The 25,120-nt window shown below is 41.0% G+C and overlaps 2 protein-coding genes across 5 annotated transcripts in view; one reads left to right on the top strand and one right to left on the bottom strand.

Annotated features, from left to right (window-relative positions):
- Nucleotides 1-12,840, bottom strand: part of cpne4b (copine IVb) — a 37,411-nt gene extending 24,571 nt beyond the window's left edge. The window contains exons 1-3 of the mRNA XM_061254105.1: nucleotides 12,642-12,840; nucleotides 6,602-6,791; nucleotides 173-352 (exon numbers count right to left, since the gene is read on the bottom strand). Coding sequence (XP_061110089.1) covers nucleotides 173-352; nucleotides 6,602-6,772 — 351 coding nt within the window. The 5' untranslated portion in view covers nucleotides 6,773-6,791; nucleotides 12,642-12,840. The remainder of the gene's footprint in view (nucleotides 1-172; nucleotides 353-6,601; nucleotides 6,792-12,641) is intronic.
- A 785-nt stretch (nucleotides 12,841-13,625) lies between these two features.
- dync1li1 (dynein, cytoplasmic 1, light intermediate chain 1) lies at nucleotides 13,626-23,336 on the top strand. Of its 4 annotated transcripts, none has more exons than XM_061254531.1 (13): nucleotides 13,626-13,779; nucleotides 14,000-14,073; nucleotides 15,102-15,218; nucleotides 15,538-15,768; nucleotides 16,075-16,241; nucleotides 16,556-16,649; nucleotides 17,484-17,619; nucleotides 17,770-17,881; nucleotides 18,220-18,279; nucleotides 18,548-18,592; nucleotides 18,946-19,036; nucleotides 19,330-19,461; nucleotides 21,336-23,336. In XM_061254531.1, exons 1-13 carry the CDS (start codon nucleotides 13,676-13,678, stop codon nucleotides 21,452-21,454), a joined length of 1,482 nt encoding a protein of 493 aa, XP_061110515.1. In that variant the 5' UTR covers nucleotides 13,626-13,675; the 3' UTR covers nucleotides 21,455-23,336. The 4 variants fall into 4 exon arrangements, with proteins under 4 accessions (XP_061110515.1, XP_061110514.1, XP_061110516.1 ...); XM_061254530.1 differs by having other exon boundaries at nucleotides 18,946-19,066; XM_061254532.1 differs by lacking the exons at nucleotides 13,626-13,779; nucleotides 14,000-14,073 and adding an exon at nucleotides 14,287-14,520 and having other exon boundaries at nucleotides 18,946-19,066.
- The last annotated feature ends 1,784 nt before the right edge of the window (nucleotides 23,337-25,120 follow it).

Here is a 25,120-nt window from a genome sequence, read left to right as displayed (position 1 = left end):
CTGTTCCGGGGGGAGAGAGAGGAGCGAGAGAGTTCTAATTAATTTCAGCTCATTTTAAAGGCTGTCAAAACTATTTATATGACATTAAACCCACAGTGGTTAAACCTTATTTAAATGTGCACTTGGAACACATTGACACAATGCACTTGTTCCTCCAAGCTATAAAAAGCACCTGGCCAAGTGTGCACTCCATGGCCCCGAGGAAGTCAGCCTCCTTCAGCCCGTTATGGTTGCTGCTGATGTCGTGGAGCTCGTAGCGTAGCCGCTGAACCTCCTCAAAGTAGAAGTCCACAGTAAACACTTTGGAGAAGACAGGGTTTATGCTGCTGCGGATCACCTCTGTCCTGTCAACCTGGATGAGGGCAAACAGGAGGGTTAATTCCCTCCTTCCAAATGAGGGCATTTCCCCCGGTAAAATCACAAGCAAGATGGACATTCACTGCAGAGATTCACCTGGTTCCTGCTTCAGATTGAACCGACAGGTCCCAGTTAAATATAACAAATACATTACGTATTTTTGGATACATATATAATCTATCCATGTATTGTAATACACAGTATTGCAGCTTGAATAAAGGTGTTAAAAGTTCCTATTTTATTGAGGCTACAGTCCTCCATCACAAGGTTGTTATTCTACCAAGCCTTGAGATTAAAATGTTTGGGAGCCTCTGCCCTAGCCCACTATTGTGGTTGAAGCTGTATAGAAACAACTGCAATGTTTCTATTAAGTAGAATTGTTTTAACAGAAATGTTTTCCTTCCTTTTTAACCATCTTCAAACCCATAACTGAGATTTGAATTTTTATATCATATATATTACATTTTTACATCTCAAAACAGTTGCACAGCTTTTATGAGCAAAAACATGTTATGCTATTCATAAGATTGTATATTTAGACCAATAATTTACAGCTGGCTACCTTTAATGATAATTCTACAGAATCAAACTTATACAGGAGGTCAAAGTGTTCTTAATTACAGTAATCTTAAATGCAATGCATTGAAGCGTTTCCCTTTGAAATGGTATGCAGAAAGGGGTGTGAATGATTGGAAAAAGAAAAACACACCTGTTTAGATTTTTTCCATCACTGCAAACCTGTCTCATTTTTTAACATTCATTGAAAAGCCGTTTATCATACTGAATTCCATGAGACAGTGTCATCATTAAATTGTGTATGTGTGTGTGTGTGTGTATGTGTGTGTGTGTGTGTGTACGTGTGCATGAGTGTATGAATCACTTGAGGTCCCCCGAAGTGATTGATGACAATTGCTTCTAAGGATCTCATCCAGCCCCTGCTTAGATGACTACAACAACAGTTCACCATCAGAGAGAAGAGGTGTGAGATTTCCTCTGACTATAAGCCACAAATGAAACTCCACCAGGGCAATGATCCATGAAGTAGTCGACCTCCATGTCCTAATCTGTCTTTTGTAGGTAAGCATTAATTTCGATTCAAGTGGCTTAAATTTCCAGTCCACAGCTTGGCTTTTCCATTACATCTGTGGAGGGAATGGTCACAGAAAGTCACAAAGCTTTTTACGGATCCCCATGCAATCAAAAGGGGAGCTGTACCCTTCCAGTGCAGAGCTGAGCCTTGTTCCTCACTGTGCTGCACACTATACCTGGTAAAGTAAGTCAGATACCATTGTGCAGGAGAAACCTTTTGCATGGCTTTCTGCAGAGAATAAGTCAATGTATTTCCAATGATGGAGAGCAATATAATCACATTTACTGGTGACAACACAAATGAAGTGTGAATTGTTTTTGCACTGTTAAAAGATTTTGTGCCAGGATGGTCGCACATTATTCCACAGCATACTCAACTACCTGTGAGACCCTCTCATGCACGTGAATGCCCTCAATGAAGTCTCACACTTCTTAGTTCCTGTGTATGTGCCGCTTTCAAAGATTATGGGACAGCAAATCAGAATTCCTTTAAACATACACCCAAAGCAGACATTTTCATGAGTCTTTTTACCCGGCTGGTTCTGTAGAATATTGTGGCAGATCAGATTAGAATATGGCTAGAAAGAGCCATTGATCTTATGTTTGCCTGATATGCAGAGATGAAATGTCCAGGGGTCAGGAAGTAAAAGTTAATTAGCAAATGCAGGTGACTGGAATAAAATACTGGTTTTTACTTTTACTTTTACTTTCTGGACCTGGATGGTTTGCCTCTGCTGATATGTATAAACAGCCACTTTGGTTAGTTTTCCAAATGAATAAAAACTCTTGAGGCTACATATTCCTATTATCTGATAACTCTAAAGTGAAGTATTCACCAATCCTCTAAAAAGAATCAGTTGCTACCTCAGTGCCTGACACATTGTCTAATATAAAGCTGTAGCTATACGGTGCATGCTGAAGCAATCAAAACCTCAAAAGCAGTGGTAAATAAGTTTTTTGAGCAGTGGTAAATAATCCTCTGTATTCTATAAAACCATCTGCTACTCTTTCACAATTCTACTCTAAGTCACCCTGCAGTAATAACATTTTTGCTATGGCAATGTCTGAGCATAAAGTGGCAGTTCTATAAGCAAAATTATTATTATTTTAAAGGACATCATCCTTTGGTCAAATCCATCTCCATAAATCTGGTTGTGTGTGTATGTGTGTGCATGTGTCAGTCTTGTTGTTCAGACAGACACTATCACATAGGGAAATTTTTAAAAAAAAGACGCATCTGTATATGGCCATAATATCTGACATTTTTTAGATACAAGAAGTGCCTTGGCCAGTTGAATTCAGCTAATTAGAGATTTCGGCACCTCCTTATTAGCAAGGAAGAGAAAGAACAGAAAGCCTTCAGACTAATTAACATAGTCTCCATCAGGGGTGAAATGCCTCAGGCCAGATATCTTGGCTAATGGCCGAAAGTGCTGCTATTTCAGGATCTTTTCAGTTATCTGATTGACATCTTCTCATCTTTGTCCAAAATAATTCTCATACTTTATAATTATTTGAGCAAACTCCTGGATACTGCACTTTGTCTATTAAACCTGGTTTAATGTCTAATGCATTTTACAGTTCATCATTTCTCCTGGTCTAAGTGATGTCCAGAACACTCAGATCAATAGATTTCATTTGATTAAGGAACTACATGTACTACAGCTAATTCATCATAATTATTGTATAGCAATAGTAATATTATGAAATTCTTTATATCAAAACTCATATTTCAATAAGAAAACATGCTGCCCATGGACAATAGACTGTATATGAACTTACATTTAGCAGCAGAGCCACAATTCTGCATATATTGAGGCCTGTGCATACATATTATTTAAAAAATAAAGAAAACTAATTAGCAGATTTTCCTGTTCATTAACCAGTTCCCTGCTCAGTAACCAAAGAGTACCTGAAATATGTAGAGTACAGCATTCTCATTGGCCTTATTTACAATATTTTACCACAGAATTAACCCAGGTCACTGAGAAGACTATCCTTCTATTTTTAGGATAGTCTATACCAGGGAAGCCAGTCTTATATGAGAAGAGCTGGTGGGGGAACAAGTATTTGTTTTAGTCCAGCACCAAAACATCTGAATCAGGTCCTCAGCTAATCATCGTCTTCAATCATGACCTCAGTTCATTCAATTAGGCGTTTCAGTGCACACTCAATAATTTTGTCAACCATCAATGAGCATGCCGCAGAGCCTATATATGACCATTGGAAAGGTCACCCCAATCAAAGATTCCCAAACAACATTACAAAAAAACGAATGACTTTCCGAATGGAGAAGCAAAACAGCCTTTCTGGGACACATCCTGTCTTTCAAGCAGCAGGGAGAAATTAAATTAATATATGTTCTGGTTTTACACAATTCAGTTTATAAACATGGAACAGAAGCAAAATCCGACCAGACAATAATGTCGGTGAACCGGAGAAGCGGAGCATCAGTGTCAGTGCTGTGACAGACAGCTGAGATAGGTCACAGTGACATTAGTAAGAAGGCAACTACACTTCCTCTCAATGGCCATCGTGTTCACCTGCAGCTGCTTCCCACTGCTAACACGAATTAGCGTCACATTGGCCATGAAGAAGAGACAGAAACCTCCACTTGCAGTACTGAGATTTGGAATTCCAGGGACACTTAACTGAAAGGAGAAACATGGTGGCTGAATGTGACACTTGCCAGTTGTCATTAGGCAACAATGAAACAAATAGTTTCCCACTAAATACATTTCCCACTATGAAAGTTCACCCGAACTGTCTGGGCGTGGTAATGAGAACTGTCAATTAGCTATGATGTTTTTTTAAAAGAAAGAATAAAAATGAAAAACATTTAGCTGTGACGTGCCCCCACTTGCCTGTAGGCCAGCAGCGCAAACTGTGGGTCATGAGTTATAGGGGAGGGATAAGGGGAGTGGTTATCCTCGTGTGATGTACTACTAGGAGAACATTCTCAACTGGTTGAAAATAGGACGATTTTAAAAAGCTTACTTTGCCCAAACTACAGAACAGACAAATGTAATACTTTCATTGTGTTTCTTCAATGCCCACTTTTGCAAATTGCATATAAAAACCTAGAAAGTGTGACCAACCACCATGTTACTTCTTTAAATAAATATGTTCACCTCTGAAGGAAACCTGCCCTCCTTCTTCAAGTAGACATGCTGCTGCGGAATATCACCCTCCATACTATACTGAGGCCTCTATATGTGCACAAGATAACACTGTACTTATCCATTCCAGAGCCCAACTATATTTACGTACTCTTCCCTGGGGATTCTGGCTCTTTCCTTGATCCACAGGCCCAGTTATGACACTCTCCCGGTCCAAGCCTCACACTTGTTCTACACTGACCTACATATTCACATACAGTTTCAGTTTTTTTACAGTTTTGCGTACCATTTTATCAGCCTCGATGATTAGTTTATCAATACCTTGAACTCTAATCTGCCCAAACCACTCTGATTAATTTCTCTGATAAATTCCCTATTGCCTCCCTATTACCATTCAGCTTATCTTTAAATATTGACTAGGATGGCCAACAGAGGATGGGCCAGGTTCCCAATTCTCATTCTGTCCCACTTGGAATACTTTTTAATTAACTTACTGATTTTTGGGGGGATTCAGGCTCAGACTTTCAAATAATATACGGATAGCATATTCCAATACAAAAAATAATCTCCCATCTCCCATGTATAAGTGTTTAGCCTCTTCTGTATGTGTAACTGTAACTTGCTATAGTAACTTCTGGAACATTAGAGAGTGCCTGTGCTGCAGTTGCCCAGAGGGACGGACACTAGAGGGCTTTGAGGAACGTTGGGCAGAGACAATGAGGCTTCCGTTCTGCGGTGTACCAGGCCCAGTGACCCTGGTCCGGTCCCCGAAACGCAGGCATGACAGCTCATTAGTTCCCTTACTTCCCTGCTCTCCGCCCGCCACCTGTCAGCCCACCCGCCACCGATGAAGACCTCTCCCAGCGATAAAGGCTCAATGGAATACATTAACCTTTGTGAGAACCCATGATTATCCCAGGCAGAACCTCTCCAGAATGGGACTATAGGCCTGTTTAATGCCCGATAGCAGCTCTGTATATCATTTAGAAACACCTGCCTTTACTCCTTCTCCATTACCACGGCCTATGACTCGCTGGACTTTTGGACATATTCATTCATCAAAATGATAAAATCAACAGACCTCTTATTGCAATTCAAAGCAGCTCATAAATAATTTGCATAATTTCAGGAGTTCTTGTAACAATCTCAGAAAGTACTTGAATTGCCTTTAAATTTGAGTGCGTTTTAGAAGACATCACCATTAAATCTACACAGGACATCTGCCTGAGATTCAAAATAGAGATATCCAGCAGTGCTTCAGCAGTCCAAAAATGAACTTAAAAAGAATGTTAGAGCAGCTGTTGGAGCCATCTAATTATCATAATGCTAATTCTTTGAACGATTTTTACTTCTAGATTAGTCTTAGTTCTGTGAATAATTTAATTATTGAGGGGGCTGTACAATTTTAGAGAACATATATATATATACACAGTGTTAATACAGAATCAAGGCAGATTGGTTGGGTCATTCGAGAGGGTTCATCAATGAAATGATTGACATATTTAATGTGCAAAACTGAGAAGGCTAAGACATTTTATATGTAGAGGAGACAAAATGGCTTTCTTGGGTTTAAGTGTTAAACCAGAGGTATGTTTTCAAAACTTTTCAAAACACCTGGTTACTCCAAAAGCACAGTGGCCTTCCCACACACTACTAGCTGAGATACAGTAGAAACCAACCTTCACACCATTTCAGCATTCACACAGCAGGAAATTATCACAAAGTGTAATGCAGTGCCCACTTTCCCATGAAATAGCCATTATTGTGAAGGCACTTAATCATTGCTAGGGAGCCCCCACCCACACACGCTACTTACTTGCACAACAATATTGACAACAAACTGCTCCCACCAATGTCCATGTCACTCAACATGACTTTGATTAACTAATTAACAGGAAAAACAATACATTTTGCGTGTTTATTGAAAACTACAGTTGATGAAAATGATACCATCTGCTCAACTTAACCACAAAGCCCAATCAGAGTCCAGATTCTCCTGGTCAGCTGACAAAGAGAACCATACCTCGAGCACATACCTCGAACCATTGGCCGTGAGACTGCATTTTGAGGATGACGCAGGGGTCTGGTTTGGACAGGGCATCCCGGTCAGATATCCCTTTGCAGGCAACACGTAACTCCACTTTGGTCAGGCAGGGGCTGTTGAAGAGGCCCAGGGTGTTGGCCGCTGACTCGTAAATGTTGCTCATTTTCTATGAGATGCTTGTGCTGGAGAAGAACGTTAGAGACAAAACAGTAAATTAAAAGTAAAAATCAGTTGGGCAGGACGCTAAATGCAACATTTCATGGGGGCAGTTCCTAAAATGGAAAAAAATGTGGAAACAATTTACAATAAGGTTACATGAATAGGCATGAAATAATGTAGCTGTTAATTCTGTAGCTACTGAAACATTAAGCTGTTCAGCTTTGTTTATGTATTCGTACATCACTAATACATACTAACAACTACATTCGTTCATGCCAATTCATATTTCAATGAGATAAGCATTAACAGATACATTAAGTGGTAAACTAATTGTATGTTTATCCTATGGTTTGCTAATGTATAAATATTCATGTAACTAATACATTAGCTAGGAGTTAAGAAATACATAAACTAATGAAAACTGAATTTCATGCTTAACTAATGCATTTTTAAAACATTAATTCATGCCAATTCATGTGACCTAATTCTGAAGTGTTACCAAAAATGCTGGATTTGTCTGTACGGTATTTTGCACAATTTTCTTCAGACAGATTTGTCACCCAGCTGGGTGTGTAATAACCTGCTTGGAGCCAATCTCTGATTGGCTGACATTTCCAGGAAAGACCAAGCAGAGCCATCAGCGAGGGGGTGGGGGGGCGGCAGAGACTCTGACGAGAGACAGGGTTCCTCAGATAGCTTCAGTCAGATGTTGCTGGCTGTTTTTAGAGATATTTCTGATCCATGCCGTGCCATGATCGGTACATAATACAGACATGTCTGAATGGGGTGTGGGATAGGTCAGGAGACATAATACAAGTGGAATAAATAAAGCGTGACTTTAGAGAGTAGAAATGTCACAATGTTCTTGATCTTTTCATCTGTCAGTCTGGTCTCTCAGTTCTACCACACAAAACAACCGCATGATTGCACTGTCAAAGAGACTGCAATTATGGACCCAAAAAAAGCTCGCCCACTCTGTCAGGTGTGCATGGGACTATGTTTACTTGTCAAAAATGGCAAGTAAATTACATCAGCTTAGCCATGGAAGAAAAGGGGTATACATCCATGTTGACATTTAAAATGGTTTTCAAGCAATTTTTAATTGCATGGCTTAATACATCTTTATACACGGGCAGATGCAAAGCTTGTCTACACAGTTAAAAGCCACGCACGCCCTAACTCTTTACAGCATGTTAGGCGATCCACACGCTTATCGGCTTCTGCAATTATGAGCAATTAAAGGTATTGCAGATGGTCAAATGCTAAATGCTGAATCGATACGTGCATAGTTCTGCCCACTCATAGTTTGGTTATTTCAGCATTTTTACTGAGCTGAGCCTGGTCTACCTCTCCGCAGGAAACAGAATGTGCAATACGCTGCTTGGGGTTGATTCAAGTGGGTCAGAGAGAGCAGGTGGTAATGAATAATGGATGACGTCCACAAAACCTGAAGGCAGGAGGTCACCGTTCTATGTCTTAAATCAAGTTATGAAAATAAAAAAGGCAAAAGTTGCATTGGACATGACGAAGGGCCAAAAATGAATGATGAATATAGATGGCCCATTGAACCTGTCCAATTACAGATGCTCAGCAAAGATGTAATGCCTCACAAAACACCAACACTAATCTGTTGGTACTTGGTAAATTTGAGCAAAAAAAAAGCACAAGAAGATTTGTGGGATTAAAGGGTTTTGTTGTAGATGTATTATCCAAAATCCCTCTTCCAGGTAAAATTTGGCGTCAAATAAAGAAAAAAAAGAAAGAAAGAAGAAAATTACCAAAAAATAAAAACATTATGAATTTAAATAAATAGTGCACAATATGTCCTGTTAAAAAAAGCACATAGTCTATGCCTCTTGGTGTCCTCTAGTATCCTTCATGCTTGCTGGCTTGTCAGTGACTGTTAGCTCTGTGACCCCTCCTGGATGAGCTGAGAACATACACAGCTGTCTCTCTCAAAACAGAACTATGCCATCAATTTCACTTTTACATCGATGGCTGTACAAAGGTCTCTGCAGTTCTTTCATTTTGTGAACAAAATCAGTGAGTTCAATCCAGTATGCCTGGTGATTTATGATAAATGTACCTTGTACAACCATGAAAACTGTGGGCACTTTGGACTAAAGCACCATATTCATAAGTGGATGGACATAACAGACTAAATTATACTTTGATCCTATACGTAGCTTTATAAAGTAGAGAAACTTTATACTTATCAAACTCCAATAATTTCTTCAAGGATCAAAATGTTACAAAATGCAAGTTTATTATTATTCATCAATACATGATCAATTTAAATTTATATTACTTCACTGCTCTCAGCTCCAATGCAAAACAATTAAATTCACCTGATAAAAGAATACCCTCCAATTCATCCTATCTTGGTACTCTATTAATCATCATAAATAATGGCAAACTTCTGCGAGTCATATTTGTGCAAATACTACCCACTGAGTTGCATGACTATGGAATATATATCTGTCTCCTGCTAGTACTCTGCTTTCACATTGTTTCTACAATCAAGAGCACAACCACAAGGGAGATTTACTGATCACTAACAGTAAACAGACACAGAATTACAGATAATTATTCACACTTTATTTGTGTGGTATGCGACGGTTTGGTATATGAGACTTTGATTATTTCGACATTGTTTCTACATAGCAAGCATGTGACAGGAAATAACTAAAAATATATCATTCAGCAGACTGAGATGAAAAAATCATACTCCAAGTATTCAATTTCAGCACCATGTCATGGCTAGAAGGTCAGTTATATTCCATGGCAACGTGAAGCTAATCTGTCCAGGGAGAGAAATGTTTGCCTGAGGAATGCAAGGAGAATGCTGGTTTTGGAGTGATTTTTTGTCAGTGGAAATTATTTTGTCCAATGAATTACATTCTGTGACCAATATTTTCAAGTGTGATGGCTAAACCAAACAAAGGCTTGAAAAAGTATGGAATGCCCATGTCTGTGCTCGAAGTGGGAAACAATCACACACATATGCCCACCCTCACTGCACACCACTTCCATAAAATAGAAGGATCCGGACCGAATGGCATCGACCTCACAGGCTCCTTCCTCCGGAATGTGGAAAGGAGGAGCATAGAGGAACAGAGTAATGTGCCAGCCCTGTGTTGCGACTTGATTTCTGTATTTTGTTTTTCCATAAAAAAAGTGCAACTTTCATCATACTGAGGTCACCTCGCCATCTGGTGAATGTGTGACAGAACATTGTCTCGGGTTCTGTTTTCTCTCCGCAGTACTCTCACACTAACTCAGCTATTTTTGAACCGGGCTGCAAAAATGAAGACGGATGCGCAGACATGAGTGTGCACACCACATCTCTGGGCCAAATGTGAAGCAGAGTAATAACAGGGGAGTTCAGCATCAAAAATAAACCGACCAAATCACATCGTACATCATATTTTATGGGTAGGGGGATGCTTACGTATGCATGTTGTGAAAAGGTGTAGGACTTTCTGTACACTCTCAGACAGGGACAGAACTTTTGATGGAAGCTCAATGCTTCCCCTACCACATGACTGCTAGTGGCCCCCGTGCGCCCAATGAGCCGCACCCTAATTGAGGAGTCCTCCTCTCGTTGTAGTTTCCAGGGAGAATAGAGACCTCCACTGGTGTTACCCTAGAGCCTTTGGCACCTGGCCCTCAAACCGGGGCTTTCTCTAGCACAGGGCTCAGAGAGCCAATAAGACACCCAGTGCGCCACATGGAAAGTCCAATGTTGTGACAAAGGCCAGACCCCAAACAGTGATAATATCCTTCATTTGTTGAGAAAATATCCTGTTACAGGGAGCCAACAAATCCCCCACTGCATCTCCCAGTACTCTGTGCAAGGGACATAAATGGGTGCCATGCATCTTCCACCACCCCTCTGATGAAGACACACAGCCCCTACTTTGTCTCTGTGAGAGCATCTGGAGTGATTGACTGTGTTTGTAGAGCCATACAAGCCAGCAATAGGCCAACAGTTGTCACAAGGCACATGGTGCTGCTTAACTGCACCACTTATCAACACCTTCAGCATTTCTGGATCACAGGCTGAAGGACTGTGCTTATATATTGTGTGCAATGAACAAACTGCGTCTCTACCTTTAGCCTGAAGCCATCCAAACCCTGACAGACCACACAGTAAAATGTCCAGTGTTTATCCAACTCTAACTGAGTTTATACGAGTCCACTTTGGCCATAGTGGACTCGTATAAACTCTGTAAGACTTGATTTAACACTGAACATTTTACTGTGTAGTCACTTGACCTCATACAGTACTAAAGTGTACATAGTGTGCATACTTTAAACAATATCTATTCCTTAAGTTTTTCTCAAAAGATAAACATTCTTGGGGAAAAATTCTAGGGGAAGCATATTAGTGTCAGGTACAGTGCAATAAAAATCCAGAAAACATGTCATGACATGTTAGAGCATCGGGAAAAATGGTCATCAAGACTTCACTCAAATGGGGATGGGAGAGAAGATTGAGTTTAAATGGCAATGCCAAGATGTTATGACAATGTATTAAATATAGCAGCCGGCCAGCCAGGTGCACCTCCAAACCCATTATCACACCATAAGCTGAAAAAGCATATCCGTTATCACATTATCGAATCCGTTATTGCATTATGTGCATATGCATTGTGGGTAAATACAATTATGATGGGATGAAGAGCGAGTTCATTACCAATTAACTCCTTTTTATTGGCTGCTCCAGGTGCGCAAAGCAAAGGATGGGAAGCTTTTCATTTACTAATTTAATTTGTGTCACATGAGAATATTTAATCCACCAGTGGTGGCACAGCGGGTAAGAATGCAAGCTAATGCAGTAAGTATTGTGCAAACTACAATGTCAACATTAATGCCTGTGAATATCTTCAATTGGCTTACTGGTAACTTACTTCATTATAATCAAGCAGTACATTACATTACACTACTTCTGCACATGTTGAATACAATGAAGGGACCACCCAGTTCTTTACCCTTCAATGAAGGAAAGTGACTCCATATCAGCTTTGGAGAGGTGGCAGTGTACACAGCATATTACAGTACTGTAGCCTGAATACAGGACCTCAATCACCTTAATCACCTCGCCTTTCCATTAAAAAGGGTTTTACAGCTATCAGTCCCAGTGTTCCCTGGGTGTATTGTTTTTAAAAGAAATTATTCAAATCTTGCCCCCTACTAATCTCCAAGCTTTCATGTCTCCCCAAAGCCCTGCATATTTCCTATGCCACACTGACCCCATACAACTTGTCACTGTGTATGTGTATGGCTCAATGTGAAGTTAAACTCCGTCATCGACAATAATATGATGTCATCTTGTTATCGGTGTACAGTATAATACAGAACAGAACTCATAAAATACATATGAAAGAAGGCAATGTGATTCAAGATAAGAACCACCACGATCAAGATTTAACAAAAAGGATATTCAAGGCTCATTTTCATGATGCAAACACACACACGTCGCCAATAAATGTATATAATACTATAAACATTGGGCTACACAGACATTAATTTCTTTGACCTCGCAATACATAAAATTAAGCCACGCGCCTTTGACCCCATAATAATCCAAAAATTATAATGTACTATATGCATTAACCACTAACTCCTTATAATAGCCCTGCGTTGAAATGTCAGAATTATTTTCCGTGCTCCTCTTAAAAAAAATGGTTAAAACTTTCAAAAGGGAACTGATTAATGCACTGAACGGAATCACCATTTGTCTCAGAATAATTAACGGATTAAAGATGCAATAAAACACAGAAAATGCAGGTCAGGAAGACAATCCATCAATGCCAAAAATTAGAAGCGACTCTAACCAGCGATTGATGGACGCATCAAAATCAACTCACCTTCAGTGAACATACAAAAAATAATCCCAAGCAGTAGTGCAAAGAAATTTGCTTAATTTATAGATTGTGATTACAGTAAAGTCGTTTTAAAGAGAGAACACTCCATGCAGTGGGACTGAACCCATCCTCAATCCACAGCGCTTGTATCAGCAAGAGGAGAACTAGCCGTCTTGAAGTGAGTTTGCCTCAAACTCCTCTCGCCGACCTCTCCTCTCAATGAAAGACAGGAAAGGAGAACGTCTCACCAGCTCGCTGGAGTTTTTAATGCTCTTAATCTCGAAGAGGAATTTTTGTCCAATGGCTTACATATAACACCAGTGCCCTCGTGTGGAAGGTTTGTTTAATTGCAGTAGGTAGTCTACATCGCAGAAACGCTTTAGAAACTTAAGCGACTTTCTTTGCGAAATGTGAATTTATCACAACTGTATTACATAGTGTTAGTCACAAAAGAAAATATAAATTAAATATTTAGACTATAATGCCAACTCTCATCCCAAAGGTGGTTTCTTATTTTGATATTGTTCAATTTATCATCCTTTAACATTGTGAGTGTGCAATCATTTTGTAGGCTAGAGTAGGCCACTTGAAGTGAAAATAAAAATATTATTTACTTTATCATATAGTTACAGTATATACATGCCATTGTCATCAGCATTAACAGTAGGCTAGGAGCACATCACAGGGGCAATAATGCCCCCCGAACGAGATACTAGCCTATGTATAAAAAATAAATAAATTCATAGCATCCACTTCTGAAAAATCGCTTAGATCTGGCATGTCACAAAAACAGGCTACATTTATTTAACAATTCTAAAAATAAAGGATTCACTGTTTAATAAATGATCGTCCAGCATGGGTAAGCGTATGTGAGTAAAATAAGTCTCTAATTTGTTGTTTCTTTTTAGCCACACCCACCACTCTAGCCAGCCGCAATTAACAAACAAATGTTGACATCCAGCTACTCCACCCTGTCTAACGTACTCGGTCTGCGCTTCACATCCGGGAATCTTGGCGGGTGTCACTAGCCTGTGAAGATGGCCGCTATAGGGAGAGGTGCATCAACATCCACCAACTCTAATGTAAATAACAGCAATCTGGAAATCCAAAACGGGGAGGAAGATGATGGACAGAATTTATGGTGAGCAAGTATTTTGCACAGGAAGAAAAGCCGTAGCTATTCGCGAAGGAATGCGCGTGTTACTACTATTAAACGTGTGTGTCTATTAGCTTGCTAGCTCGAAAGCTTATGACAATTTCACGAAAGACCGATCCCATCCTATGAATGGTGTCATCATATCACGTTGTATGAATGGCCGTGATTATGTCAGGATTTATTGCTATTATTATTTCACGCACAGGTCATCAATTTTGAGTGAGGTATCAACACATTCACGATCAAAGCTACCATCTGGAAAAAATGTCCTTGTTTTGGGTGAGTGTGCTATTTTTCTCCCCTAAGTAGGCGGATGTATTACTAGGGTGGCCCAGAGCATTTGTCTATTTAGCCACAGTCAGCCCTCACGTTGTTGTTAGCCATCTAGCTAATGCATTGTCTTCTGTGTAATACAGCAAACGTACGTTTGCCATGGTGTGTGCTGCTAATATGTAGAACTATTGCTGTAAATCATTCCTTTGTCTGCTCGGAAATAAAACGCGCTTCATGCAGTGCGTCTTAATAAGCTGCGGACTGAATCGTGCTGGATGGATTGTGCTGATAGGGTGTTCCCGTGTTCTTTTTCAGACTGGATCACAGACACTTGAGACAGATCTTTCAAGCAGCGTGCTAGATAGATAATCCCCAATTAGATGTTAATCAGTATAGGCTGTAGATGTCCCGCTGCATTATACTGTGGTCCATGCCCAAGCTACTGCAAAACCAGTTGAGTAGCTACAATAGAGCTACGGTAACGTTAGCCGGGACGTTCGGCCTTGTAGTTTTGTGTCTCTGTACATAGCTATTTAGCTAGTATGTTGAGATTTTATAACGATATTGACTAGAATGTTTCCACATATTTTTAAATGTAGCTAATGTGGACCAATATATGCCATCAGAATAAAATATTAAAATGCTATTGATTGATCTAGATATACTGCATATCTTCGATTAGAAAACATCTAGGTGTGTCGCAGTACATCCTTTATTGAATACAATGTTTGTAAAGGATGGTGTAGCCAGCAGCCATACCACCCGGCTATACCGTTCTGCTCATGCCCGAGGGTAAAGTGGGGCTGGGTTTGGTTGGGAGACCTGGAAAATCGGTCTGATGCTGGAAGTGGTGTTGGTAGGCCAATAGGGGGCAGTCTTCCTAGACAATATCCAATCCAAGAATGTACTCTTCAGTGTAAACTCTGATTTTGACAAATGCTACATTGTATCTCTCTGATATTTTTGTTGTTAACACTTTTTAAATGGTAGGCTTACAGGAAATATATTCCCTCTCTTACCTTTCACATTTACAGGTGAAGATGGGGCAGGCAAAACCACTTTGCTGGCCAAGCTCCAGGGCATAGATGATTACATGAAAGGGAGGGGGCTGGAGTACCTCTATTTTAATGTTCATGATGATGACATTGATGGTAAGCATGATGCTGCTCAGCAATGTACCACACTCTTCTGGAAATACATATTTTTATTTTTTGTGTGTAGTATGTACATGTGTGAGCATTGAAGTTTGTGATGTATTCTGGTGCAGCCTGTTCTTTGTGTGTCCTAATTTTTTTAAATTAGTTTATTTAATTATTTTCCATGGAAACAGGCCTTTAAAAACATAATTTGCCTTTTCTTTTCATTTATTTTTCAGTATCTCCTTTTAAAAAGAAAATCTGAAGCACAAGAAGAAATTTGTACTCGGTTGTCTTCTTGTTTATTTGCATTTATTTTGTGGTTTTCCCTCAGACCACACCATGTGTAATGCCTGGATATTGGACGGTGACCTCTTTCACAAGGGTCTCCAGAAGTTTGTGGTTTCCCTGGAGAACCTGGCTGACACCATTGCTCTGCTGGTGGTTGACATGTCGAGGCCCTGGTTCGCCCTGGACTCCCTGCAGAAGTGGGCCAGCGTTGTCCGAGAGTACATCGACAAGCTGAGGGTCCCCCCAGAGGATCTGAGGGACATGGAGCAAAAATGTGTGTGAAAGGGGTTGTTTTGTTCTGGCTACGTCGGCCTTCTGGCAACATATACAAAAGATGAAAGATGAAGATTAAAAACTGTTAAAAGGAGAGGTGTGGTGCAGTAAATGTGGAACTACACCCTCTCAAAAATGAGCAGCAGAAATTAGAATTTGTAATGCCTCAGTCAGGTGTGACAGGCATGGTCCTGTGCTTTTTTGATATTTTATATCTTACTTTATGTTTGTCGATCCTTAATGAAGCCTTTTTCGGTGTAATCGCTCCAGCTTCCACCACCCCTCACCCCCATGTGTGCTGTTACAGTGGTGAGGCAGTTCCAGGAGTACACTGAGCCGGGGAGCAACCTCAGCGTCTCGCCCCAGAGGAGAAACCCTGCCATGGCCGACGGGGAGGAGAACATTGTGCTCCCCCTGGGGGACAACACGCTCACGCACAACCTGGGCATGCCCATGGTGGTCGTGTGCACCAAGGTGGGGACCGTAAGCTCTGCGGTGGGGATCACTTGGGCTGTGGCACAACACCCACCGGGCACCAGCACATACACTCTCTTCCTCTGCTCTGCTTGACTGCAGAACACTTCATAGGCGTTGTCTTTAAATTGTTGGTCTTTCCACAGACTGGAGAGAACTCCCTGGGATTGTATACTAATGTTCGAATGGGACCTAGCTGTTTATGCATAGCCGATTAGTTAGCTTGCTGTTTGGGCATTTTCTGCACAGTGTTCCTCTGTCTACCTGCTGTGTAAATGCGTGTAGCAGGTTGCTCTTTGTCGCCCTCTCTACAGTGTGATGCGATTAGCGGCCTGGAGAAGGAGCATGACTACAGGGACGAGCACTTTGACTTCATCCAGTCTCACATCCGCCGCTTCTGCTTGAAGTGTATCCTTTAAAAATGAAAGGTGGAATGCTGGGCTCAGAGCCAAAATGGCCGCCTGTCCAGGAGTACCATGGCACGTTCCACGGCATTTGGAAACACAGCAACACGGCAAACTCTATTAGTCTGGAGGGTGTCCAAGACACTCATCTACTGTGTAGTAAAAGCAGTGAAGGTCGTAAACAGGATGTGGAGTCTGCGTAAGTGCTACTCAATATGAAAACCTTAGCGTTATTTATATCTGTATTTCACTAAGTACCACAGAAATAACCACAACATTTTGTCCACATCTTCACTGGTTATTTGCATTTTTATTAGCTGTTAGACTGTAGTTTTAAAAGTGAAGACTTTGCAGAATAGATAGAATATCCTTTTGATATAAAGTCTTAACAGACTAAACTACACACATATTATCAGTTAGAAATCTCAGATTGATGAAAAACTGCCACAAACAAATTCATGGTTATTAATTGGTTTGGAGAAAACAATTAATAGATACACATTCAAATTATGTATGTGGATTGAGATTTAAACTGCTGTTATTGAATAGTACTACACTTGCCTGACAGCGATAGAACATGACATTTAGTAAAATGAATTAACTTGTTGAGCTCTGTAGTGCCTTGCCTACTGAACAGAGCGAGAACAGGTATGTCTGCCACACCCGTCAGAAGTGCACAACTGAGCCAGAATGGCTGTTGGCCTGGAGGTTATCATGGCTGTAACTGGGCCAACATGGCTGCAGCTGTGGGAATGTCTTGAGGTTGTTAGTGTTAAGTTGTTTTTCTGTGCAACTGTGCTTCGGTCTAAGAACATTTTTCTTAACTATTGCTATGCAGATGGGGCAACACTACTTTACACTTCAGTGAAGGAGAGTAAAAATTTAGATTTATTGTATAAATATCTCGTCCATAGGTTATACGGGTTTCCTTTCAACTTGCCTGCTCAAATTGTGGAGAAAGATGCAGTTTTCATGTAAGTCTGAAGTTCGGTCTTCAAGTTGACTTGTAGGTTAATTAAAAAAACCAAAAACAAACCATAGGTCGGTTTCCAATGCGGTATCACTGCTGTAAATTTGGGTAATGCTTTCGTCGCGGTGGCCCGGTCATTCTTTCTTCCTTTCAGTCCTGCAGGGTGGGACAATGAAAAGAAAATTGCAATCCTCCACGAAAACTTTCAGACCATTAAAGTGGAGGACCCGTTTGAAGATGTAATAGTGAAGCCTTCTGTCAGGAAGGTAATTTGTGTTCTCATTTGAGATGTGCTAGGATATTTCCCTCGGCCCCCATTCCAATCTGTACTCTTCCTCCCTGTGTTATTCCCCCTTCGGTGCTCCATTTATATCGATCTGGTCTGTGCCCTAAATTCACCTGTCCCAGGTAGAAGTAGTATAAGGTCATCTGGGGTGCTGTAGTTTGAAGTGAAATGTCTCCCTGTACATGGACATTCCCTTTTGAATGCAAAAAACATGAAGTATGTCATACTCAGAACGGACATTGCTAATATTTTGATTTTGATTCCATGTCAGCAATGCAGCTTGCAGTCTTCTCAACATATTGTATGTATTTATTGCAGTTTGTACACGAAAAGGAAATAAATGCAGAAGATGACCAGGTGTTTCTATCAAAGCTGCAGGTAATTTAAAAGAAGAGCATTTGTATTTTTGTATTTTTTGTTTTCACTGAAAATTATTTTGCCATTGGCTTTTCCATCTAAAACATGCTTTGAATACAATTTGATGTTTTAGGTCAACGGAGGGTAATGTTTAGGCCCACTCCTAACCTCAAGCGGGTTATTACAATGGTTATTTCTGGTTATTTTGAATAGTAAAATCCTATGCGTCTTCATGTTCTACCGTGGTGCCCTTCCACTGTAAGTGTGCTATTTTTCCCTCTGCTTTCAGTCCCTGTTGGCAAAACAACCTCCAGCCACTGCAGGAAGGCCAGTGGTTAGTATGGCTACCATGCATGCTTCCCCGCTTCTTTTACATATCAAACAGACACAATAGAGCTCTTTTACAGTGATACATTGGAGAAAAGCACGAGTCATTACTGTGTACTTAACGTTTTAATGGATTTGCCAGGTTCAAAGGCAGAAGTTACTATTAGGTACACATACTGTAATGGTTGTAGAGATACACTAAAGGTCACACAGTAAAGTAATTCTATTTTAGATGCATTAGATAAAAATGCCGTGTACTATGTGTTTGGTACCTGTTGCGCATACTAAACCAGGTTTTGGCTCCTGTTTATATGTTTTTTTTTAATGTCTTATTACCACACCCTTTCCTGTTCCGAGCAGGACACCGCCAGCAGAGCCCCAGGTGGATCCCCCAGAACTACGAATCGCTCTGCGGCCTCAAACGTGGCTAACGTCATGCCCATGCAATCAGGTACCAAGAAGATCGATCCCAGTATGAAAGGTGTGTATATGAGTGTGCATTTGTGGATGCATGATTCCCGGGCCCTCTCCTGCTCTTCCTTCTGTGCCTGCGTCTGTACTTTTCAAACAGGAGCTCATGGAAGCACTTCTGGGATTGTGGCCTTTTATTTCTCAGGCTTTTTGCTTTCCCTTTTACTCTCTTTACCCTTTACTTTCTCTTTTGCATCCAATTTTAAAGCAAGCCCTCGTTTCAGACTTTACAGGACCTTACTGATGGTTTCGTCTCCCTCTGGTGGCTGACAGGTGGACAGACAAGTGAGGGGGTCCTGGCCAACTTCTTCAACAGCCTGCTGACCAAGAAGGCCGGGTCTCCAGGGCCAGGGGGTAGTCCATCAGGGGGAGGAGGGAACACACCTGGGACCGTCAGGAAGTCAGGTACAAGCCCATCCAAAACATGTTATTACTGAAGCATGTAACCAAACTATAAACTACTGAGTAATTGACAATGTCAGGCTGCTAGCACATGGGTAGTTTCTAGAATGTGTCACTAAATGCACCTTCTCAGTTAAATATGGCAATTTATTCTCTCAACTGTGAATGTTCTTTCTTTTTTCCTGTCCATAATCGTGGAAAGACATAGAAAGAGTATGCTGTCATTAGACAATTGCTCCATGACCAGTTCAAGGCTTGTTTGTGGGGACATGAATATTATGAAATTATGTTCCAGTATGGAAGGGTTTTCATGGACTGTGACATTTGTGATATAAATCTTTCTTATGAATAATTCATTTTGGCCAGCATATTACTTGCATTGTTTTACTGTCACCTCCCTTTCATTTTAAGATCATTGTATCAGAGCTCTTAAATAGTGATTACAAGAAAGGTGTGGCTAATTGAAGGCATTTGCATTCATGAAATATAAACGCAAAGCATACAGATGGAACTAACAGTCATAAGCAGTCTTAAATCCCTCCAAGAATTAATACAATACTTGTTTGTTTAGTTCACATTGCTTCAATTTCTGATATATTTGTACATAGTGTTAATGTAGGTTGCTTTGAACAGACTATTGAGATAACAGACAGCTATTGAGAACTAGCTTCCATCAAAGGCAGAATAGCAATGTCTAACTATCATCAAACCTGCCCCAATGTCCAGCCTAAGCACATTTTCACCTGCATTAATCTTCCCCTGTGACTCACTGACTCAGTGTTCATGTTACTCTCCACCTCCTGTGTGTCAGTTACAGGATGCTGGCCCCGCTAAGGTCTGTGTTGATGTAACGCTTTCTTTGGCGCTTTTCGAACGGACGTCCCCAGCTAGTGGGCCCTTAACTTTTGTCCCTGCATCGTTTCAGCCCGACCCGTTTATATTTTTTCCATTCGTGAATGCCAGTTTGTTCGTGTGCCACTTGATTCACTGCATCTTGCATTGTTTTTCTCACTTCCTTTGGATTTTTCTCCATCTTTCAAATCTTCATTTGTCCTCCATTATCCATCTTTCTGTTCGGAGTACTGTTGTATCGTGTCTCTTGTATGACTAGTTGTCCAGAACCCTGAATGCTGTATGTAGCCAAATGTTCCCATTCAATCCCCTCTGTCGTGAAAACCAACCGTGTGTCTGTGTGTGAAGGTGCCAGCGTGCAGTCATGTTCTGTTTCTTTGACATAGTCCATGCTCATTTCTAACAAAAAAACATCATACACAACATAGCATGGATAAAATGCACATTACAGACAAGCTGCCCTTTGTTGTCAATAGTATTGTTTTATTCAAGCTGACCTCAGTTGCAGTTCTGGGTAGAAGTGCTGATCCAGCACCATCTTGTCTCGTCCTAAGTTTTGCCCCAGTCATGATTTTGAAAGCTGTAACTGATCTGTCCTTGGGGGAATTATTTTATGCACACTTGGATTATAATTGTTGGTGTTTTCACAAGCAGAAACACCATATTCAGAATGAACCTCACACAAAAACACAATGATGCTGTGCTTTTTCTTTCCATCCGGTATTTATTTTTCAGTATTGACCTGAATTAAGTTTTTGACACAATGATAAATGGTGTTTAGGTGGCATGAATTCTAAATTGTTCAATTACCCAAGTGAACTCTGTGATTTCTGGATCCTTGCGCACAGCCCAGGTAATTCTCTTATGAAATGGAGTCTCTTCACAATGCTAGCTTAATCCTAAACGTAGACACCTCCTTGTAAGCGAACTCATTCTCCTCCGTGGTGCCATTGTATGGCAGTGGGGGCTGTGCGATTAAATGCACTCCGTCCTAAATCCTGCTCCTCCTTCCTCCCTTCCCCAAGGTTCCAAGCTGGGTTTGACGGACGTGCAGGCCGAGCTCGACCGCATTTCCAACAAATCGGAAATGGAAGCGTCGTCCCCCACGTCCACGTCGCCGCCTGCCGAAAACGACGAGTCTTGAAGGCCGGGCGAGATGAGAACAACCTCCCCCCCCCCTTCCCCCGCCCCCACATCCTCTGCATCGCCCCGCCCGAGTCTGCCTCTCCCTTCATATTGTACTTCATCTTTGTCTTCTTTTTCTGCAAGCGCACTAGCCGGCTGCAGAGCGGAACACGGTAAACTCAGACTTTTATTTTGAAAGGCCGGAGTGGACCTCTCACTCGCTGGCCACTATTTAATGTTCTGTGCGGAAAGAAAACCTGGAAAGAATTGTGCGATGAGAGCTAGCAGGAGTGCTAGCTCACACTGAAAGGCATTAGGAGTGCTAGCAGGAGTGCTAGCTTACACTGAAAGGCATAAGGAATGCTAGCTCACACTGAAAGGCATTAGGAGTGCTAGCAGGAGTGCTAGCTCACACATTAAATGGCATAAGGAGTGCTAGCTCACACTGAAAGGCATTAGGAGTGCTTGCTCACACTGTAAAGGCATTAGGAGTGCCTGTGACCTTGTGTCCATGGGAGTACAGCCACAGAGTCTTGTACAGGGCAATTCCACGGTGACTGACATTACAAGTGCCGGATATTTGGGTGGTACAGCCCAATACAGCTTCATAATGGAGACTGATAAGAGTTATTGACACCTGAGGGTTGTAAAATCATATGTTGGTCTCTTATGTATCTGTATTGGGCTTTAGCTCCCAAATATCCAGCAGTTGTAATGTCAGTCACCGTGGAATTGCCCCACGTGCAGTCATTTTTGTGTGGTGTTTAGGCATCAGGAAGATCCGCTTTTGTCCAGGGCCTCTGTGGTTGTGAGTTGGTCTCAGACTGGAGTTATGGGCAGCAGTCAGTTTATGGTAGAGGTTTGCCTGAACCCCCAGAAGGCCAGTGTTGTGTTGTTGCTTAAAGTGGCTTCACTTGGAAACGCATGTCATGTTAACCAAAGGAGTACCAAACGACTTAAAAATAAATAAAAATCTCAAAAAGGGAATCTGTAATATGAGCAGTTTATTAAGGAGCAGTTTTGCATTTTTCTGAAATAAATAGTGAACGAATATGCCATTAACATGTTTGATTAGCATTGAATAACCAGTATATTTGTCTACAGCCAAGTTGTAGAGTACTTGACAGGAGATGGTCGACGGCTCAGATTTTGACGTTTTCCCTGTAATTGGACTGTAAACAAGCCTAAGTACTACTGACCTACTACTACGATGTAATTGAAAGGGTTATTCTGAAACAAACTCACTGGAAAGTGTAAAATGTTAAAGGGCACCCAGGGCTGTTCACTGAAATTATAATGCTTCGATTTTCAATAAACATTTAACATGAATCTAATTGGAACATTAATGCATTTTGGGGAAAAACATCAAAATGTTTGGAAGTGAACAGCAGGGAATGCATTCAGTTGGATGAAAATGAACACTCCATGTACACATGGGTCTTTCGAGGTAGAATTATTAGTACTTCTCCTGTCTAGTGTCCAACAAAAAAAGCTTTCCCTGGGTTGTTCTCATGGAACATATCTAGGTGCCTTTTAATGAGCATCTAGCTGCATTTCAATTGAAGTGTGTCAGATACAGAAGATGGGCATTGTACTATTTGGATACATATTGAACGATGCACTACAAGTGACCACATAAGTATGGGTTTTCATTCTGAGGTCGGTTTGTTTCAGGGGTCTTGCTAACTGTAGTTGCACTGAAGTGGGGAAAAAATATATAGCATTATTCATAGTCAATTAGCGGTTGCTCAGCAACAGCAGGAGGGGGGCAGGGCTCAGCCTCGTCAGAATGTACAGTCATCGTTAAACTTGAAAATGATTGGTCCTCTTATCTCAAATATTGTAGTGATGTTTCAATGGATCAGGTCCGTAATCATTCAATAAACTTGTATTTATTTGGATGTCTGTTCTGCCTTTTTATTTCCTGTTTTGTGAGACTGATCAGTCTGGGTCCCCTTAATTTATGTCCTGCAGGAGCTTGTTGCATCCGTGTTCACCATGTAAAACAATGTGAAAACTTCTCAGTAGCTCCAGTTTGTCTAAATTTGCAATTAGAAAAACAATGAGAATACTGAAGAATACTGGTGGAGATTGGTAATTATATTGGCATTGGCTGATTATTCACGAGTCATGTGCCCGTGTATTTTTATGACCTTTTTATGATGTGGTAATATCTTGCGTCTTTCCTGTTCAAATGAATAAAACTGATGAATCACTGGAGTTATTTTTAATGGTAGACAGGTATGTTTCAATTACAGGTATTTACATTTTTTTAAATGCACATACTGTTTTGCCTCCCATCACACACTCAATCTCATCACACTGTAGGCTGGTAGGTGATACTGATGGTGAAGCACCAATGCCAACAAGACCACAAGTACCTTTTACAGGCACCCTTGAAGATAAAAAGTTAACATCTTACTTACATATTTGCAGAATTGACAGGGTTTGCTTTACATTGGCTTTACACTTGGTTGTATGTCACCCGGCTTTAACCACAGCTTTATGAATGGGATGAGCACACAGACTTCAGCCAGGACTCTGCACTGTTTAATTTGTGCTGTCATTTTCATCTGTGTTGCATTTACTGGTTGCTGAAAGTGAACCTTTAACATCACACCGATGAATGCTCTCTTACCCTTCACCTGAGTGACTTATGCTCCAGATAAACTCATTTTGTAGACAGGAAGTGAAATTGTCCGCGTTATTATTTCTTATACCTCCTTTAAGTTGTCCACTGGTCCATCTTCACGTGGCCCTGCTGCTTGTCTTGCTGCAGGTGGTGGCCATACAGAACCTCAAAGCTTGTGCAGAGTAGAATTACGAGGTCAAACCAAGAGGTAAACTGACACTTTCTTGATTGTTCTGAAGAATTTATGTCAGTTTAATCAACTTCAACCTAACTGTAGAGTTTACCAACTGAGGGCTGAGGACCCCCTCTCAATAATGTATTTAGTCGAGTTCGTATACAGAGTTATAAATTAGTTTTCGGAATTCAGGTTATTCATAAACCATGTTTATTTTATCATAACGCCTAAAATATTTAAACCTTGACTGTTGTTCAAAGGTAAATTCCATATCTTGCTAAGTGTTCAAAACTGTCTTTTCTCTATTTCAGCAGGCTATCATGCTGTAATGGTTTCCAGACTGTAGGTTATGGGCTCTTCCTGACCACAGTATGCTATTATCATGTTTTGATGTGATCATTGAGTCATTCTCAGGAAGGCTGTATACTCAAAGCTGTGTGTGTGTGTGTGTGTGTGTGTGTGTGTGTGTGTGTGTGTGTGTGTGTGTGTGTGTGTGTGTGTGTGTGTGTGTGTGTGTGTGTGTGTGTGTGTGTGTGTGTGTGTGTGTGTGAAATCCCCGCCCCTACCCGCACATGGGCAGGAGCTGCACATGTCTCCGTCCCATACAGAAGGAACTATCTTGGCCTTATTTGGTTTATGAATATTGTACAGCACGTTGGTCAACCGCTGGTTGTTTTTAAATGTGCTCTATAAATAAAGGTGACTTGACTTGAACTATCAGGACCCTGGACAGCGCCGGCAGCAACAGACAGCTTTTCAGCACAACCCCTCCTCAGTCAAGCACTCGTTGGATACGTCCACGACAACAAGCCCCAGTGATGGAACATAGACCGTAGAAAAATATGGACCAAGTTTCTGTGAGTTTCCATGGGCTTGTG

The sequence above is a fragment of the Conger conger genome, chromosome 9, assembly GCF_963514075.1.
Source record: "Conger conger chromosome 9, fConCon1.1, whole genome shotgun sequence".
NCBI classification, from domain to species: Eukaryota; Metazoa; Chordata; class Actinopteri; order Anguilliformes; family Congridae; genus Conger; species Conger conger.
Note: the sequence above shows the minus strand (reverse complement) of the source record. Positions and strands in the feature narration are given on the sequence as shown.